Raw genomic sequence first — 21,866 nt, 5'->3', positions numbered from 1 at the left:
AATCTCTGGGGGGCTCCACAAGTAGATCTGTTTGCAAGACGAATCAATACGAAATGCCCTCTATTTTGTTCCCTGTGCCCACAGGACAATCCATGGGAAGTGGATGCATTCTCAATCAGCTGGAGCCAGCACAAGATGTACGCCTTTCCCCCTCTACATCTCATCTCGAGGGTTTTGAACAAGATATGGCGAGACCAAGCACAAGTCATTCTGGTTGTTCCTTTCTGGCCCAAGAGACCTTGGTTTGCTCCACTTCAGCGCTTAGCCTCAGACCATCTGATCCTTCCATGTCGACAGGATCTACTGACCCAGGGCCCAGCGTTTCATCCCAATCCGACTCTTCTTCGGCTTTCGGCATGGAGCCTGAATGGAGGATATTAAAGAGCAAGGGTTTCTCTAATAGATTATCAGAAACACTCATTCAGAGTAGGAAAAAAGTTACACGCCAGATATATCATAAGGCTTGGAAAACATATCTCTCCTGGTGTTTGAAGAATGAGATGGACACATCACACTCAAATTCGGTGCTGGAGTTTCTACAATGTGGATTTCAAAAGGGTCTTAGCATCAGCACATTAAAAGTACAAGTATCGGCTCTGAGTGTTTACCTGGAGAGAAGATTAGCGGAGGAAGAATATGTGGTCAGATTTTTTAGAGCAACAAGGAGGCTTCGACCAGTTGTCCAGTCAAAGATTCCGTCATGGGACCTAAATACGGTGTTGCAAGCTCTATGTGAATCGCCCTTTGAGCCTATTTCTGATATATCTGATAAGCTATTGACACTAAAGACTGCTTTTTTGTTAGCAATAACAACTGCCAGAAGAATAGGAGAACTACAGGCTCTTTCAATAAATGAACCTTATTGTGTTATCAGTGAAGATAGGATTACGCTACGGCTAGATGTATCCTTTCTTCCTAAAGTATCTTCCAAGTTTCACAGATCTCAGGAGATTTTTTTACCATCTTTTTGTAACAACCCATCTAATCAAAAAGAAAATAAGTTGCATTCTTTAGATGTCAGAAGATGTGTAATCGAATATCTTCAGCGGTCCAAGTCATGGCGAAAATCTAATGCTTTACTGGTACTATTCGCAGGTAAATTTAGAGGCAAACAAGCATCTAGGCCAACAATTGCCAGATGGATTAAACAGGCAATTGCTTTATCCTACTTTCATCAGGGGAAGCAGCTTGTTTCTACAATCAGAGCACATTCGACGAGAGCTGTCTCGACTTCCTGGGCAGAGAGGGCAGGAGCCACTATCGAGCAAATATGTAAGGCAGCCACCTGGTCAAGTCACAATACATTTGTCAAACATTATAAACTGGATGTATTGTCAAATTCTGATCTATGTTTTGGCAGAAAAGTATTGCAAGCTGTAGTCACCCCCTAAATTGATCTTGTATATCATCTCAGGGTTGCTGTCCTGAGACGTTCTGGGAAAGACAAAAATTACTTATGGTAATGTCTTTTCCAGAAGACGAAAGGACAGCACCCTTACTACCCACCCGGATTTTGTCTTATTAAAATTTATTTTGAAGCATCATTCTGTGTGGAGTCTTTTTTTACAACTGATGGGGTAAGCGGGAACTATGTTGTATATACCTGTCTAATCCCTATCTAATCTATTATGCAAATTCTTATCTAGCTTCCTGTCCAGTGAATTATGGAAGGAGACAAGCCTCAGGGTTGCTGTCCTTTCGTCTTCTGGAAAAGACATTACCGTAAGTAATTTTTGTCTTTCCGTCAAAATCTGGAGAATCTTTATAATTCCCCGGATCCCTCCTCCTCGGATCAGTTATCTAGTTTCCTCTCAGAGATTCCCTTTCCGGACCTTCCCGCAGGTTTTAAAGAACTACTAGAACGTGAAATCTCTCTGGCAGAAATCCAACTGGCAATCAAACAGCTTAAATTAAATAAACAGCCGGGACCAGACGGATTTAGTGCTATATACTATAAAAAATTGAGTGATGTTCTTGCCCCTAAACTAGTGCGCGCTTTTAACAGTATCCTGAAGGGAGCCAAGTTTCACTCTGACTCTATCACGGCCTCTATCAGTATGCTTCCCAAACCTAATACTAACGATCTACTCTGGTCTAACTACAGACCGATTTCGTTATTAAATATTGACGTTAAACTTTTAGCTAAAGTTCTAGCCACACGCCTTAACACAGAGATTTCGGCTCTTATACACAACGACCAGGTAGGTTTCATGCCGCATCGACAAGCAGGTGACAGCGTAAGGCGTCTCCTCCATATTATCCACCATGCCCAAACCTCCCAAATACCCTCGATGCTGCTCTCCCTTGACATCTCAAAAGCCTTTGACTCGGTTTCCTGGAAATTCTTAACTGCTGCGCTACAAAGATGGGGCTTTGGAGATCACTTTATAACATGGATTAGAGCCCTCTATTCCACCCCTCTAGCTTTTGTAAGTTATAATGGATTCCGCTCCCCTCCTTTTACTATTACAAGAGGCACCCGGCAGGGCTGCCTGTTATCCCCTCTTCTTTTCGCCCTTGTAATAGAGCCCCTGGCCATTTTAATTAGGAACTCCCTGGAGATCCACGGTATCACAATCGGGAATAAAACATACAAAGTCAACCTCTTTGCTGACGACCTTGTCCTCTGTATCTCACGCCCCACAGCCTCTATTCTTGCCCTAAATACGCTTTTAGCTACCTTCGGAACTTTTTCTGGCCTACAAGTTAATCCCGATAAATCTAGAGCTTTAAATATCTCCTTACCCTATAGACTCATGAATGCCCTCCAAGACGCATTCGAGTTCCAATGGGAACAACACAGGCTCCCATACTTAGGCATATATCTCACCAACTCATTTGAAACCCTATTTCAGCATAACTACCCAGCATTAACAGGAGACCTAATCCAGCTCTTGGAATGCTGGAAAAGATACTCTATCTCCTGGTTAGGCAAGATCGCAGCGATCAAAATGACCCTCCTCCCAAAAATCATTTATGTCTTCCGCTTGCTACCCATCCCACTGCCACCCGCGTTCCTAAATAACCTACAAAGTAAAATTAATCAATTTGTGTGGGGCTCCACAAAACCGAGGTTCCGAAACCGCTATCTCTCTCGGCTGAGAACTGATGGGGGCCTGGGCATGCCCAACCTCGTAAACTATTATAAGGCTGCGCAGATTTCTCCACTATCCCACTGGCATCTGGATAATAATAGACCCTCATGGGTTGATATTGAAGAGGCTATCATAAATCCAATTAAAATCTCTAAAATTCTTTGGATCACCCCCTCATCCAGATGTAAAGTGGCCAACCCCATAATTAAGCACTCTTTATCGATATGGGATAGTTGTAAATACTCCGGAAACCTTATGTCCTCTCATAGACCACTGGCCTCTTTCATGGGTAACCCCTCCTTTCCAGCTGCATTAGAGTCCCCGGCTAGCTTTCACTGGTGGGTTAACTCACACCTCACAAAAGTATATGATTTATCTACAGATAGTGGAATGAAATCCCTTGCCGCCCTTCGGGAACATAAACAGCTTCCCCCATCCGAGACCTTTCGTTACCTACAGATCGCTCATTTTATTAAGGCTCATCTCTCATACACTGACTCCCCACTGACTAGAACACCATTCGAGCACATTTGTGCCACAGGCCCGCTTTCCCCAGGAACATTATCAATTATCTATAAGGAAATATCCCATGAGCAGTCCAAGCATAAACCTAAATATATCACTGACTGGGAGAAAGACTTGGGTATCACTATAGGAACGGAAGACCTCTCCGATATCTGGGCCAACATCCCTAAAATCTCCATAAATGCTGATCTAGTGGAAGTTAACTATAAATTGCTCCTTCGCTGGTACCTAGTTCCTGCCCGCTTGGCCAAGTTCAATAAACACCGCTCACTGAATTGTTTTAGAGGATGTAGCTCCCTAGGTACCCACGACCATATTTGTGGAAATGCCCTAAAGTTCGGAGACTCTGGCTGAGAGTGTGCACATGGGCCTCCTCCTTAGTCAACGAGCCCATACCTAAGAATCCTACTCACACATTATTAGGTCTTCCCTACTCCAACCTCACTAAGCCACAAAACAAACTAGTTAACTACATATTCACCGCTACAAAACTCACAATAGCAGCTGCTTGGAATTCAAGGGCTCTCTCCTTTGATTTAGTGAAAAATAGGTTGAGCCGGGTCCTTTTCTTTGAGAAATTACGGGCCAGACTGGTGGACGATATGGCTAATTTCAATAAAGTATGGTCGCCCGCAATCAAATACTTCCTAGGCTCAGACGGTAGTGCCCGGATTAACAATCTCTAAAGGCCCTTTATAACCCCTATAATGCCCTGGCTCCAACTGCCTCAATTGGCCCCAGCACTCCAGGCCCTCCTCGTCCCATACCTACTCTCTTCCCTTCTACTTCTTTTCTTTCTTCCCTTTCTTCCTTCTCCTGTCCTTCTTGATTATTTTTATATGTCTACCATTTTGGTAACACATGCAAGTTATATCGTCCCTATCCCTATTTGAATATAAGGTGCATTTTAGATGCAACTAATTCCTACCTCCGCTGGGAGATAGGATACACTGGCTTAAGTCAATAGTTCTATAAAATAGACTCTTGCCCAGCCAAATTGTTTGGTTAATGCATGGGCAAGGGATATTTTACTGCACTTATAACTACAACAGCTGCTTCCCCCATGTAATATTATTGGTGTTGAAACGCTCTTGTTTATTGGCTTTACTACTAGCACCAATAACTATCCATTTTGTGTTTACAACATGTCAAATAACATATCTGTTAGGTGTGATTTTTGTCCACCTTTGTTTGCAATAACAGTTTTCGTTATGTTTAAATTCACACTCTGCTTATGTATTTCCTGTAAGCTTCTTATTTTACAAAACCTAATAAAAATGATTGAAAAAAAAATAAATTCATCTATATTTAACCACTTGCCGACCGACCACTACCTATGGGCGTCGGCAAAGTGGCACCCCCAGGACCGCGTAACGCTGATCGGCAGCGGTACCTGGGAGACTGAGTAGCCGGGGATTGCGCACATAGATGCGCGCACATCCGCTGGCATTGGGCTCCGCCCACCCCCGATCTGCCCCATACAAAGTGTATAATACACTTTGTTAAGCTAACAAAGTGTATTATACAGGCTGCCTCCTGCCCTGGTGATCCCAGTGATCGAGGGACCACCAGGGAAGGAGGCAGCCCTTCTAGTAAACACAGAAGCACACTGATCCTGCCCCCTGATCGCCCACAGCACCCCTCAGACCCCCCCCCCCCCCATCACCCCCTCAGACGACTGTTTGCACCCAATCACCCCCCTAATCACCCATCAATCACCGATCACTCCATTTCACTATCTGTCAACGCTATATTTTAGATTAGGTCCTAAACTGCCCCCTGGGGGCTTCTGATCACCCCCCCACACCCTCATATCCTCTCCAGACCCCCCCCCCAGTGTACTGTATACATCTATTCTCCCCTGTAATCACCCACTGATCACCTGTCAATCACCCATCAATCACCCCCTGTCACTGCCACCCATCAGATCAGACCCTAATCTGCCCCTTGCGGGCACCCAATTACTCGCCCACACCCTCAGATCACCCTCAGACCCCCCCCCCCCCCCCGATCACCTCACCAGTGCATTGCTTGCATCTATTCTCCCCTCTAATCACACCCTGATCACCTATCAATCACCCCGTCACCACCTGTCACTGCTACCCCTCAGATCAGACCCTAATCTGCCCTTGTGGGCACCCAAACACCCGCCCACACCCTCACAATTGCCCCCGGACAATTGTGTGTAAAAAAAATAAAAAAATTTCATTTACAGGGATATTTCTCCCACCCAGCATGGGTATGTGTAAAAATACACCCCAAAACACATTATACTACTTCTCCTGAGTACGGCGATACCATGTGTGTAAGAGGCGCAACGTCCTATGAGTACCTTTAGGATTTTAGAGGTCATTTTGAGGCATTTGGTTTCTAGACTACTCCTCGCGGTTTAGGGCCCCTAAAAAGCCAGGGCAGTATAGGAGCCCCACAAGTGACCCCATTTTAAAAAGAAGACACCCCAAGGTTTTCCATTAGGAGTATGGTGAGTTCATAGAAGATTTTATTTTTTGTCACAAGTTAGTGGAAAATGACACTTTGTGAAAACATACAATAAAAATCAATTTCCGATAACTTGTGACAAAAAATAAAATCTTCTATGAACTCACCATACTTCTAACGGAATATCTTGGGGTGTCTTCTTTCTAAAATTGGGTCCCTTGTGGAGGAGTAGTCTAAAACCAAATGCCTCAAAATGACCTCTAAAATCCTAAAGGTACTCATAGGACTTTGGGCCCCTTAGACTGAAAAAAAGTGTCACACGTGGTATCGCCGTACCCAGGAGAAATAGTATAATGTGTTTTGGGGTGTATTTTTACACATACCCATGCTGGGTGGGAGAAATATCTCTGTAAATGACAATTGTTTGATTTTTGTACACACAATTGTCCATTTAAAGAGATATTTCTCTGTAGATCTTTTCTCCATTAAACCAGGACAATGGAAATGCAAAATAGTTTAAAAGTATAACTATGATGAAACAAATAACTTAAAGGGAACCCAAGGTGAGAGGGATATGGAGGCTGACATTTTTGTTAAGCCATAGACCCTAAACAAGCATGCAGATCGGATATCTATGACAAATATGACAAGATTAGTTGCGTGCTTTTTTCAGGTGTGTGATTAAGACCCTACTGACAAGAAAGATCAGCAGGGCTGCCAGGCAACTGGTGTTGTTTAAACGGAAATAAATACTTGATAACTTAATCACTACTTATCACGACATAATGATCTATATCTTGTTTTTTTTACCATTAGGTTTTCTTTGGGTGGTACATTTTGCTAAGAATTATTTTATTCGAATTGCATTTTAACAGGATCACTAATTACAAGCCCATATAGGCAAGAATAACAGTAATATACTCTCTCAACAGAAGTATTAAAAAAAAGTTCAGTCCCTAGGGTAACTATTTATGTATTTTGTTGTCATTTTTTTATATGCAAATGTTTTATATGTAACTTTGGGAGAGTGGGGGAGGTAAGGGGTTAGTTTTAATTGAATATGTATGTGTTCTATGGAAAAAAAATGTATGTAGGTCTAATTTTACTATTTGGCCACAAGATGTCACCATGCATTATCTTCCTGAGTGTACTGTTAGTACGCAAACAGGAAGTAGCGCATGTATGTTATTTAGTTTGTTACAATGACTGCCTGTGATCATTGACACGGGGACTTTGATCAATGAATGGGAACTGCGCTCCTATCACTGATCCCCCTACTAACTTGCAGCGCCGAGAATGTGCGCGGGAGAGCGCACAGCGTCAGATGAATATCTACATCCCTGGAACATCAGATGAAGTCCTGCAGGGCCTAGATATACCGCACACTGTGCAATCACTAGTTAAGGGAGTAAATGGGGAAAGGAAGAGGAGGGCATGGGAGGGTACATCACTATTTACAAGCCTATAATCTAAAAAATAACAGTAATATACCATCTTGACATATATATTAAAAAAGTTCAGTCCCTAAGGTAACTATTTATGTATTTTTTTAATGGTCATTTTTCTTTTTTAAAATGTAAATGTTTTATTTGGGTATTTATGGGAGAGTGTGGGATGTAAGGAGTAAATTTTAAATTATGTGTAGGTATTTTTATTTAAATAAATGTGTGTAGGTATAGTTTTACTATTTGGCCACAAGATGTCCTCACACATCTTCTTCCTGCCGCGTACTAATAGTACGCAAAGTAATGCATGCATGTGTAATTCAGTTTTGTTACAATGACTGCAGGCATCTCATTGATACTGGTGATCATTGACATGGGGACTTAGATTAATGAATGGGAATTGCGTTCCCATTCATTCATCTCCCCTCTAACGATCGGTGGTCAGAACGCACACGGGAGCGAGTGGGAGTGCGCAGCGGCAAGGGACGATACAATATCTACGTCCCTGAGAGCTGTAGACGGATTTTGCAGGGACATAGAAGCTCATCCTGGGGGAGGAAAAATGGTTAAAACAACAGCATTTATACTTACCCGGGGCTCCCTCCAGCCCCATTTTAGGGGGACACTATGCCAGATAATGTATTGTAAGCGGGAAATATGGGAGCTGCCACAGACGCTCATGCTAAAATGAAGAAAAAAAAATAAAGGATGCAATAGTGGCGGTGGAGTTCCGCTACTATATAATGGAACTCTGCGCCCTAAGAAAATGACTGGTGTCCAAACAAAATAGTGACGTTAGAGTTCCGCTTCTATGTAGCAGAACTCTGCAGGGTCAGTGGCGGGGCTGTAGATTTGAGTGCCTATATAGCCACTTGCTGGGAACAGTAGTGCACTGGACTTCTACTTTCGGTATTAACAGGCGCCCTTTTTTTCCTTGCACCTGTATTGCATGTATGCAATGTTTTGGGAATACTCTCTGGCTGTATATTACAGTATCTCACAAAAGTGAGTACACTTTTCACATTTTTGTACATATTTTCATGGGATAACACTGAAGATATGGAACTTTGATACAATGTAAAGTAGTCAGTGTTCACCTTGTATAAGTGTAAATTTACTGTCCCATTAAAATAACTCAACACACAGCCGTTAATGTCTACACTGCTGGCAACAAAAGTGAGAACACTCCTACGTGAAAATTCTGCCCAATTAGACATTTTTCCCTCCCTAGGCTCATGTTACTCATTAGGGTTACAAGCAGGCAAGGGCGCAAATTCGGCTTCGGGTGAGTCCGGATAGTTCTATCCAGATCTCACTCAGTAATGCTGGGCGGGGGGGGGGGGGGGGGTCAAGCTTACCTGTTTGACGTCTTTTTCGGTCGTCCCTCGGCGCCTCCCAGGTAGTCCTCGGGAGTCCTCAGGTTATGTACGCCCGACCCGCCGATACGAACGGCCCGATCCCGTCACGATGACGTCATTTTTCCGCCTGGGGCAAGTTTGAAGAAGCGCCTTCAAACTTCCCCCAAGTGCCAGCGCGTGCAGGAACAGCATTAGACTCACCTCTGAATGCTGTCTGTCCTCCTCTCGCCGCATTCAGCTCCCTCTAGCCGCGTACAGCACAGCTTCCTGTATGTCATGTGACATACAGGTTCCTGTATGTCACATGACATACAGGAAGCTGTGCTGTACGCAGCTAGAGGGAGCTGGATGCGGCGAGAGGAGGACAGGGCAGACAGCATTGGAGTCTAGAGGGACAAAGCAGATGCACAGGGGGCAGAGAGAAGGCAAAGAAGCACAGAGGGGGAAAAGAGGCACAAAGGGAGCACAAATGGGGCAAAGAGGCACAGAGAGGACAAAGAAACACAGAGGGGAAAAGAGGCACAGAGGGAGCACAAAGTCACAGTAGTCATGAAGGAGTCCGCACACAGACTTAACGGAGCAATTCACATCAATTTATTGTCCCATCACATGTGTGTAGATACATAGTCTGACCTGCATAGGCCGACGATCTTTTCGGGGCCACTCAGGGTCCCCTTTATCAAGGCAGATAGCAGCAAAGACAAATACATTGTGTCCATACAAAAACCACAATAAATACCCCCAAACAGAGATTACTGATCCCACCCATAGGCGTTCCCATCAATCAATAAAACGTTACATTTTCAAAATACAACACTGTGCAATGCTATTTGGCTCACCCCATTGTCAATCAGTCTGCTCCTCTCCAGGATTCCATCAGCCGCGCTGTAAATTCCCACACACCGCTCATCTTCCGTGAGCATAATGGGCGTCATGCTCGGCCATGCTTGGCAACGCGATGCGAAGCGCACGCATGCGCGTAGAATTCAATGTGATGTGGCCGCGTTAACTTCCGTGATTATGGCGCAGGGCAGTATGCGACGTCACAATTACACGCCCCTTTGAGACTGCATTGAGCGGCTGGGCTATGCGCACGTCATGGCGTACATTGGTATGCCATATGACGATGCGGAGGTGCGTACGTATGACGCATGACGCTGTTGCGTTTTGATTGGTGTATTCTCTGAGTGGCTGATTGGCCGAGCATGACGCCGAGCATGACGCCCATTATGCTCACGGAAGATGAGCGGTGTGTGGGAATTTACAGTGCGGCTGATGGAATCCTGGAGAGGAGCAGACTGATTGACAATGGGGTGAGCCACATAGCATTGCACAGTGTTGTATTTTGAAAATGTAACGTTTCATTGATTGATGGGAACGCCTATGGGTGGGATCAGTAATCTCTGTTTGGGGGTATTTATTGTGGTTTTTGTATGGACACAATGTATTTGTCTTTGCTGCTATCTGCCTTGATAAAGGGGACCCTGAGTGGCCCCGAAACGATCGTCGGCCTATGCAGGTCAGACTATGTATCTACACACATGTGATGGGACAATAAATTGATGTGAATTGCTCCGTTAAGTCTGTGTGCGGACTCCTTCATGACTACTGTGACTTATGGCCTTGGGGCCCGGCACCAGCATACCCTCTGACGTGAGTGCGGTCCTTGGATTGAAGAGGGAGCACAAAGGGGGCAAAGAGGCACAGAGAAGGCAAAGTGTGGGCACAGAGGGACAAAGCGGGGGTAAAGAGGAAGTACAAACAGAGGGCGTACAAACAGAGTGGGGGACAAAAAGAAGCACAGAGAGGAGATATGAGAGGCACAGGGGACAAACAAACACAGAGGGGGACACTGGAGGCAAAGGGGGGAACATAGGATGCAAAGGGAACAGAGATGGCACATCGTTTCGACTTAAGAACGGATTCATGTTAAGAACAAGCCTACAGTCCATATCTCGTTCGTTAACCGGGGACTACCTGTATATCTCTATTCCCTAGTAGTCATAGACCTAAATTGGTCAGTTCCTTATACACAACAGCAATATTACTGTTGTATTGAAGCAGAAAAAAAGGGAACCTAGATAAACCTAGATAAAAAAGAAACAGGGGAGATTATAGGAGATTTGTTCACTCATATGCTACACTTCTCACCCTAACTAATAATTACTGGTAATGATCAGCTGATCAGCACCAAAAACCCTATACCGAATATGAATAGCCCTGGGCATAGTAGTGGGCTGTGTGCATTTGTCATATTTGTGTGTCAATGAAGGGTACAGTGTTACCGAGATCTATCTTGTCAATAGCAGTCAAATGGTTAAAATAATGTTTTGTTTATCAATACATATGAAAAAACGCATACCTTAACTGGGGCTTTGACAACAAACTCAACTAAAAAGAAAGCAGCATCTTTAAATGAATAAATAAATGCATACACTTATAAGTGTCTGGTGTTGATCTTTAAAGTGTATGTGTGGCGACACTAGAGGGGACTATCCAGAGGCTTCCCCCATCCCCCTTGATCTCAATTTTCTAGTGCTGGGACCCTCTAAACCAGGGGTGTCAAGCTCAAATACAAAGTAGGCCGAAATTGTACACTGGGACCTAATTGTGGGCCAACCTCAATGTCTACTGGCCACCTTCCTTCCTTATAAAGTTCCTAGGTGGCCCCAATCCCTTCCCTATACAGTTCCCTGGTGTTTAGTGCTTCCCCCTCCCTCACCTATATAGATTTTCCGGTGATATAGGGCTTCACCTCCAATATAGCTTCCCTGGTGGTCTAGAGTGGGCCAAACATAATGCAAAGTAGGGAAACCATTTGAGAGCCATACTTAATGGCTCTGAGGGCCAGAGTTTGACACCCCTGCTCTAAACATATATGACAAGCCTTGTTGAATATGTTTTCGCAGACTCGCTCCTGTCTGTGGACTAATGGTCTAGCACCATACAAAATAAATGGGATACAGTTGGGGACATCAAACTTGGAGAAAGACTTAGGAGTACTCATTGACAACAAGTTAAATAATCGTACTCAATGCCAAGCAGCTGCAGCTAAAGCTAACAAAATTTTGGGATGCATTGAGGCTTCTTGCACACCAAGACGTTGCATTAGGTGCCACGTTAAGGTCGCATAACGTGCACCTAACACAACGTATGGTGCTGCAAGAGCCGACGGTAGAGTGAGCCGCGTTAGGCGGCTCGAGTCCTATAATGTCTCCCAGAGTGGCGCTGATTGGCCAGCGGGACAACGTGATGCGGAGCGAGACACTCCGCATCACGTGGTCCCGCCGGCCAATCAGCGCCCGCCAGTGCAGTGAATATTAAGTAGCCATGTGCGCGGCTACTGTAGCTGGCTCTCCCCGCTTCCTCTCCGCCCCCCACTGCGCATGTGCAAACAGTCTAACGCGGCTATAGCCGCTCCAACGCCGTAGCATGCTGCACTTTGCACAGAACGTGCAGCGTTACATGTAACGCAACGTGGGCTGTGTGAACAGCCCACTTGTGTTACATTGCTGTGCGTTGGGGGAGCGTTACAGGCGCACTAACGTGCGCCTGTAACGTCTTGGTGTGTAAGCAGCCTAAAGGGAAATAAAAACTCGAGATGCTAGCATAATATTGCCCCTGTTTAACTCTCTAGTAAGGCCACATCTGGAATATGGAATTCAGTTCTGGGCACCACATTACAAAAAAGATATTGCAGTTTTAGAGCAGGTGCAGAGACGAGCAACAAAATTGATACGTGGGATGGAAGGTCTCACTTATCAAGAAAGGTTAGATAAACTGGGTTTATTTAGTCTAGAGAAAAGACGCCTTAGAGGGGATCTAATTAACATGTATAAATACATCAGAGGGCAATATAATAGCTTGGCGGATGAGCTTTTTGTCCCTAGGCCTTCTCAAAGGACTAGAGGACATGATCTGCGCATGGAGGAAAAACGTTTTAGCCATTTATTTAGGAAAGGGTTCTTTACAGTAAGAGTGATTAAGATGTGGAATGCATTGCCACAGGAAGTCGTTATGGCAAACTCTATACCTGCATTTAAAGGGGGCTTAGATGCTTTCCTTGCGTTAAAAGACATCCATGGCTACAATTACTAGGTAATGCCTAATGATGTTGATCCAGGGATTTTATCTGTTTGCCATCTGGAGTCGGGAAGGAATTTTTCCCTTTAGGGGCTAATTGGACCATGCCTTGTAAGGGTTTTTTCGCCTTCCTCTGGATCAACAGGGATATGTGAGGGAGCAGGCTGATGTTGTACTTTATACTGGTTGAACTCGATGGACGTATGACTTTTTTCAAACAAAATAACTATGTAACTATGTGTACAAGTTTGGCTGCACTGCAGAGGTGCAAGTACGGCATGCACCTGCACAGTAGCAAAGGCCTTTTCTTCTGCTTGTCTATGGAGGAAAAGGCAGTGCACGAGAGGCTTTGTGCTACTGTGCAAGCGTGGGCTGTACTTGCATCAGTGCAGAGCGGCCACACTCGAACACAGACGGGAGTGCAACCACGAAGATAAAGAAGTTCCCGGTGAGCATCAGTGGGGTTAATGTGGATCAAAGAAGCCTCTGGATCATCCAGAACTTTCCCTCTTCTGATGTAAATATCCAACGTTTTGCTTTTTTTCACCACAGGTTTGCTTTAAATATTTAATCCAAGCATAAGTACCAAAGACAGTTAACCAAGACATTTGTTTTCTTTTTTTTTTTCAGATATCTAAAGCTGCAGCAGATCTGATGGCCTATTGTGATGCTCATGTGAGAGAAGACCCTCTAATACTTCCAGTGCCTGCCTCAGAAAACCCATTTCGGGAGAAGAAATTCTTTTGTACTATTCTTTAATTTTGTTTTGTGAGACACACATTGCGTATAATAATAGTATAATGTGACTTTAGAACAATAGATTACACACAAACCCTGAATCAAGATCAATAAGCAGAGTGACATGTAATATAGATGATTTTTATTGCGTAGTACCCACTTACTGGAGTATTAAAGATATGTTCTGACAGGGATACAATTTTCAGGGAAGAAATGTTGACAATTCAGAGGGCTGGAAAACCATGTAAAATAGCTCAGGTTTGAGGCAAATTAATGTCCCAGGCCTGCAGTAACTATTAAGGCAGAACTTTTGGCACCAGTTTCAAATAATTTTGTTGCTGGAGGCGTAACAGCCTTTCAGTAAAGAAGTCTGTTTTTTGACTGCTAGAGTTAAAAATAATACTAATAATAATAAGAAACTAACAGATAATGTTCCCCTTATTCCTAAACTTCCTGTGCAAGCAAGCCTTGCCTGTACTGAGCAGTTTCAGTATCATCAGTTGGGTTTCTGCCCCGCCCACTGAGTCTATTGAATCTGCCATGGCTGTTCGGTCACCTGCAGAGCTGACACTTTCTCTGCAGCAAGCATCAGCCAGGATGATGTCATCCAAATTTGACATGCATTTTTATGGTATTTGCTAAGAGAATGATCATTTTTAATACTTAAGTGATTGATACAGGGACTATCTGTATATTTGTTTGGATTGCTGCCTTGAGTTCTGCTGTAACAGCGTGGGAGCGCACAACAGCAGGAATGATTTTATCCAAGTGTTTTTTCTACATTTTAATAACATGAGTATCAATTGGAAGAGTTGCTGATATGCATGTAGGGTATACTCAGTGACCCATACATTACTTTAAGATTGAGAAAACAAAATGCACCTTATTCAGTGCTGGGGAAATGTAAATACCAGTATTCAATATGCCAAGATGCAAATTTATATTGTAAGAAACATGCCCTTCACGCACCAGTCATGTCCCTTTGTGTCACCTTATTTGTTTTGTAGTGACATAAAATAGGATATAAACTGCAAAGTGTCTATCAGAAATGATACAGTGCCTGGCTATACCAGGTGATGGCAGTGAGCTGATGTAGAGAGGCCCTAACTGAACTTAGTAGTTTATGTCGTACAGAATCCCATCCATATATGGAAGCGTGAGTAGAGCTGGTGGTTTGTGTACAGCACCATTTAGTGGACCGGTGGTCCACTTCTCTATTTGTGTGGTTTCAGCAGCAGAGCTGAGTCACTGAATACGTTATTCTTTTTATTTTCTCTCCTTCCAGCTGCAGTGAAGCACACGGCCCACTCTCTGAACAGGCATTCAATTTTAGTTGTAGACAATTATTTTCTGAGGAGCAGGTTACCAGCAGTTAGCCATGACTCTGTTCTTATTTGTAAGTAACAAGCTGTTGACATTATAACCCTTCTTTCAGCAGCATTAGTGATCACAGTACTTTCAAGATGGAACAGAAAATTGGCTGGTTTTTAATTGCTTAAAAACAAAACATTAATTTTCAACAGACCGGGCAGAGAACAATGCATAACATTTTTTTATATATTCCCTTAGCTATAGCTAGGTCTCAGGACTGCACCCCAGGAAATAAATTGCTGTGTTAAAATGTTTAATTGACAGCAAGGGCATCATTAGGGAGCCCCTTAGCACATACGGTTCACACATGCCTGACTACATACAGTAGTTATTAACAGGTAACAAGATTAGGCAAGTACATCTGAGAACCTCTATACAGCAAAAATGAAATAAAATCATAAAATACTCTACAGCAGCATTAGCTGATCTTGTACAATGGCACGGATGACACTGGCCTCAGGGATTGCCTTATAAATAGAGCAGTTGGAGAGCATTCTGCTATGTGGCCTCACAGTTTTACTTTTGATTGAATGCTATAAATAATGCTTGATTTTGCTGCTCGATTCTCCCACCTGATCGATTCCCCGCTCGATTCCGCAGGCGATTCTCTTATTTTCCGCTCATTTTTCGTATCATTTTCCATTGTCCTTAATGCAGAATCGAGCGCGGAAACAATCAGGCGGGAGATCGGACATGTCGGAAATTATCTATCGAGCCATCTAAATGGCTCAGAATAGAGCCGTTTATTCCCAGCATAAGACTGCTTTGCAAATAACAAAAGAGTGCCTGACTTCTGCCTGCAAAAAAAATAAAAAATAAAAATGCAGTGGGTCAAAGTAAATAATAATTGAAAATGGTATTCAAAATGCAGGTTATAAATGCTGTATTTGCGCACCTATAGTGCAAATATGCATTTATAAAAGAACAACTATTCAGCTAAAGTTAATGTGCACAAATACACGCATTCAAACCCTTCAGCCCATTGTTTGGAGGGATTAAAAATTATTTTTTGATAACTTACATCATCCAAGAGGCACTTTTATTTAGTACATTATAGATTTCTTTTTAATAGTCATGGTAAAACCTAAACTCATCAACACACCTGTATCCTTTTTCAAAAGTAACAAAAAGCACTTAAATCATAACAAGTGCAGACAAAAGAAACTCCTGTATTTGAAGTCACTTTGTAAAGTCTAATTTCATGCTGGTAAACACATTCAAGAGACTCTATGCTACCCCTATTGCGATTCATTTAATAGCAGCAGAACCTTTAATGCACTTTGTGATGCCTTTTTTAATAGGCTGTTGATAGGGACAGGAGTTTCCCTCATAACTTAGAGTTATTACTAAGGATGAGCAGGCAAACTCGGAATTCAGTTTAGTCTGTGACAAAACTGAGAGTTTGTGCAAGCAGGCCATAACAAAGGGGGTTAACTTACCTTGGTTTCTGCCACGCTCCATGCTGCACTCCCTCCTCCCAATACTTCCTCCTTCACAGCCGGAAGAAGGATGTTTCAGGAATATGTAGAGGGGCGTGGAGTGTGGTTGCCAGAGCCTCCAACCAATGTAAGTCAATCCCCATTTTTTGTGGCCCGCTTGTACAACTGCTCAGTTTCAGTTGTGCTTCGGGCAAAACTGAGTTTTGCATTTGCCCGCTTATGCTTAGTTATCACTCTGACCAGATTTCTAACGTCTTTGCACACATCTGGTAACTGGTCAGCTACTGCAGTGACGTACTAGCTGAAAGGAAAAGGATATCACTTGAAAGGGAAACCCATTCCCTACAGAAGGCCAGCGTGGATGTGGATCTGTCAGATATTAAAAAGTGGTATTTATGAGCATTTTTGTAAGAGATTATTTTGTTGATTTTCTGATGCCGTTAAATAAATGAATATAGGGGTAGCAGAAGGTCAAAATTGTTTTCCTAAGTTTTCGAGGAAGTGTGAGATTGCTAATCTTGTTTGGTTTTTCAATGGTAGAGATTTCCCTAACCTCAGGCAAATAGTAATTGTTGCTTAGGTGTATGCTGTGGAGATTTCCCCTCTTTCTTCCAGTGGCACAGTCACTGAGAACAGAAGGTGGACTATAATCTCTCCAGTGGGAATGGGCGGCAGTGTGATGAACTGTTTTTATCGATGGCTGTGTACACCTGATACACCTTATTTCCTGTTGTGATAAGGTTGCAGAGAACAGGAAGTGAGCTGAGAGATAACTAACAAACAGTGATTAAAGCCCAGTACATATGCTGGTCTCTTTGGGTAGAGTTTCCTTACAATTTTCTCTTATTGCCTATCAGTATTACTACAGTTTTACAGGAAATAGAGATATCAATATGGTTTTGTAGTATTTTTTCCTTGCCTATGTGTTCCCACTTCATATTCTGTCAAAAATAAGAAACAAGTACAACAAATAATACAAAACAAGAGTAGCAGCACTGATCATTGAACAGATAATACTCACATAATTTGATGGCTATGGCTATGCAAAATGTAGTGGAACACGTTAATAGCTATAAAAATGCTGTACTCTTTTTTAATATTTTTAACACAGCATAATTTACCAAACCACACAAACTATTTATAAAGCAGGCATACTTGTGGAGATTGCAGCTGTGATACAACACAGTAAACGTGTTTGCCTTAACTGATACAGTTCTGAAGTGTTACAACACAATTCCTTAATAAATGATTTACATATCACAAAACATCAACAACAATTCCCCCAGCCTTGTAAGCTTGGCTTTGAGGGAAAGCTTGTCACAAGAGTAAGTGATGCTTATTCTCTTGTAGTGACAATAAAAATAGAACAAGCCATGAAACAGTCATTTTGGTGCCAATATTTTGGCTCTAGAAAGGTAGTTTTAGATGTAGGCATTAGGTATATGTCAGGGGTAGGGTTAGTGTAAGGACTTGGTGTGAGGGTTAGGGTTAATGTTAGATTTATGGTTATGTAGAATAGTTTTATTTATAGATTTAGACTTTGTTTTGGTACTGGAAGCCATTTGTTTAAAAAAATTCCAGCGATAAAGTGTCATATATTACGGTGCACAGGATAAAGTTAATCCAATATCTGGTTACAGACTTGTGAGAGGTATTGGACATACAGGTACTATGACTCATGACTGGGATAACGTAAGTTGCATACAGACGCCCTCAGGTAGGAGAAATAAGGAAAGACAAGCAAAAGGTAGTGTCTGTCACCACCCTCTCAATGGGAAATGAACAACATTGACAAACGCTGATTCTTTTTTCCAGTTTTCTGTTGCAGATGCTGGTCAGGGTGTTGATGGACACCAGTATAGATGTTTAAATGTTGCTCTTTCTGACCATAAGGACCAGTTCACATAAGTGTGTTCCGCTGTAATGCATCAGCACAACACAATGGCCCATATCTCTACACAGCTGTGACTATCATGCAATGTCTCTACACAGCTTCTGTGTGAATGGTATAGCTAAAAAAATATGTTCATTAGACTTTATTAAGGCTCAGTTCACACTATACTAGACCATATTTGTGTATTGTGGATACATTTCCCCACTCTAGGAAACCATTGCAGGGTCTTCTGCCACTTTGGAGCAGTTGTGTGCACTTGCAAAAAGGCAGCACTGTTCTCTGTCTAGAAGAGTCATATGTGAACTGGCCCTACCTGTTGAGTTTGTCTGCAACAGAGAAAATAGAGAAGTTAAAAACATATTGGTGTGATCTGGCCCATAGAAATCCACCTATAAAGTGCAATGCAGCAGACCTATTGTGAACTGAGCATAGCACTGGAGCAAGAGAGGTTGTCAGTATACCAAAAGAATAACACTGGACAGTCATTTACTCATCAGGAATGTGTGTGTGTGAAATATAAACAGCTGTTTCCCATAGCCCAGAAATGACATCAACACATTTCACAATATTTCACTTCATTAACGAAGCAAAACTGCATTACAAATTGAAATGAACAACCTGGAACAAATGGTTATTTACTAACTGCCTTATCTAGTAGCCTATTGCAGTGCTACATCACCATTAACCTGTCCTGCTACTTTCCATTTCTGTTTTTATATTGGTTTTACTTCTTCATGAAAGTGGATTGTTTGCAATATGTAATCTCCAAATGTACAGTAGATGTGGCTGGAATCAGTGGTTTTCTCTTTTACAAAAGTGGAACTTTTGTTTCACACGAATGCATTTTTCATAAAAAGCTAATACATTGATGTCAATGGGGAGGAATAACGCTTTTCAAGGAGTGCCAAATGGAGACTTTAGACACTTTGTACTGCTCCATACACCCTCCTCCCATTAGCATTGGACCAGTTTTTTCAGCATCCTCTTTGCAGCTAACAAGATAAGTTTGAATAATATATATCACTACTGTGGCCTGAAAGATTCTGGTCCGTGAGACACATAAAGCTGTTAATGGTGCTGTTTTACAGAAAGAATGATCCAAACTTACACTACATGGGGATCCACCCTACCTCAAGCAGTACTCATTAATAAACCAGCACTTTTTAAGCCCATAACTGACAATTCAGAGGAATGCAGATTGACATATTGGCCGCAGGATACAGACAACAGTGCTGGTTGGTCAGAACAATTGGCTAATCAGAGAATGGCTCCAAGGTTATAAAAAGGATCAGATACACCTAACCTGAACTGATCTGGGTCCTCCATCTACTAAAGCTGCCAGCTTACTTGCTGATCAAAAATGACTCCAGATCTTCTAACCACTAGACAGTGCACTTTGGTAAATGGGCTGGAAGACTCTCATTCACAATAACAAAGAGACAACCTATCATTCTATCATCAAAACCTACAATTGGTTAGAAGACCTGGGACCATTTTTTGATTTTTGATCTGCAAAAAGCCAGCAACAGCAAGTCTGAGGAAACAGAGGATCTAGGAAAATTGGGAAAGTAGAAAATTAGCACTGACATTTGCAAGATCTCAGGGTCATTTAGAAATAATATAACTGCATTTATTCTTTAATGCACACTTAGACACAATCGGGAAACACATTTAAAGGATGCCGACCCAAGGGAAAGTTACCTAAGCCAAGCACAGAGGTATGATTCTGCTGGATCCACATACCTAGCAAGTAGGTAGGTAGACATAGCAAGTGATAGGTTGAGAATAGCTCAGTGTGTGAGTCATACAGAGTGTGCAGGGGGCCTGGAGAGGGTGTGTATAGCTTCTATCCAATCACAAGCAGCACAGCACATTCCAGCCTGACTGCCTGAGCCCGACAGAGGAGAGAAGATTAGATCATATAATAGAGATAACACAGCCACTGTTCAACTAGGAAAGGCTGCAGTAAGACAGAGCACATTAGAACAGCTATAGGAACTTATAGGATAGAAGAAATAAGGCTCAAAATTTTGTTACAGAGTCTCTTTAAGGAAAGCAAATGGAGTAGGGAAGGGGAAGGTGATAGGAGGGAACATCACAGTAAGTCTGCCTCTTCCTGCTTGAAAATTTTACTTTAGCCCAAAGTCAAAATTTTCATTGAGTAATTACAGGGGGAACAGAAAAGGAAATGACAGCACTCAGAGGTATGCGGATCCAGCATAAACATACCTCTGTGCTTTCCTTAGCTAGCTTTGCCTTGGGTTACATGTGCTTTAATAAAAAAAATGTTTTTGCTTCAAAAATAATTTTATGGTAGAACATGATGTATATATTTCACACGATACAACTTTCAGGAGTCCAGTTATGATTTCCATAGCCTCAGAAAAAGGATCCCATCGCACTAACAGTAAATAAGAAACAACTTGCAGTATTACAAACATGATTATCTAGTCATCAGAGTAATACATATAGCATCCATGTGAACCAAAACCATAGAAAGCAAACTGTAATTGCAAATAATATATATTTTACAATATGATATACAGGTGTAATATGTGCATTAATATGTAACCATTTCCCCTTACATTACAAACTTGGTAGCTTCTTTCAGTGTTTTTGAAGGAATGCTACAGAGTTTGGGTAGTACTGATTTATGCATATAAACAGAAATGCAAGAATATATGCCCATTGCTTCTGATTTGCAAGTAATTACATGTAAATTGAAGTTTGGTTGTGACTATTAATAATTATTTGTGTGCTGTGAATTCTGAGTATGCTAACCCTTCTTTCTGTAATCAGTGGTGGCTCTAGAGTGTTAAATGAGTCAAATGAATGGTTCCAGTTCTTTTTCTCTAATAAACTGGTTGACAATAAACTTTTCTTCCCCCTAAGCTGCAGAATCATTATTATACACTTGCATGCATACTTTTGTTTTGTTTCATATAGTTTCAAAAACATTTAGGTAAATTAATATAAATAAACCATTCATTTGGTGTTAAATTTAAAGTGCAACCCAATCCACTTACTAGACCTCCACCTGTCTCACACCAGTCTATGGACCTATGCATAGCCCAATTGCAGTAAAAACATGTAACATTTTTTCAACTGATCACCGTGTCCCACCCACCCTATCTCATACTCACATACATACAGATGTCCTCAGGTGTAGAAATCATGTGAGCTCACTGCCCATAATCAAACCACTTTGGCTCCCAGTGGCACCGTTGAGCCCATGCCCCATCACACAAGAGAGGGAAGAGTGGAATGAGCTTTACAAAGTGATCACAGAATGCTTGGTCCCTGCAGTGAAGTGGTAATTCTGCCTCCAAAAGCTAACGGAGTTCTGGATGGAAGCACCAGAGTGACATCATCACTGGAACTTGAGGGATTTGTGTGATTATAACAGTATACTTGGAGGGTAGAGGGTCCACAATAGTACTAGTTGGGGGGAGGGAGTTGTCATTAGTATATTTGCAGAG

At 42.4% G+C, this 21,866-nt stretch overlaps 1 protein-coding gene across 3 annotated transcripts in view; it reads left to right on the top strand.

Moving 5' to 3' along the window:
- GNG4 (G protein subunit gamma 4) overlaps positions 1 to 21,269 on the top strand; it is a 96,970-nt gene extending 75,701 nt beyond the window's left edge. For all 3 annotated transcript variants that reach the window (XM_068231775.1, XM_068231773.1, XM_068231774.1), the window contains exon 4: positions 13,576 to 21,269. In XM_068231775.1, the coding sequence (XP_068087876.1) occupies positions 13,576 to 13,704 (129 nt within the window). In that variant the 3' untranslated portion in view covers positions 13,705 to 21,269. The remainder of the gene's footprint in view (positions 1 to 13,575) is intronic.
- The last annotated feature ends 597 nt before the right edge of the window (positions 21,270 to 21,866 follow it).

The sequence above is a fragment of the Hyperolius riggenbachi genome, chromosome 4 (genome assembly GCF_040937935.1).
Source record: "Hyperolius riggenbachi isolate aHypRig1 chromosome 4, aHypRig1.pri, whole genome shotgun sequence".
Classification (NCBI taxonomy): domain Eukaryota; kingdom Metazoa; phylum Chordata; class Amphibia; order Anura; family Hyperoliidae; genus Hyperolius; species Hyperolius riggenbachi.
This window is presented reverse-complemented; position numbering and strand designations above follow the sequence as displayed.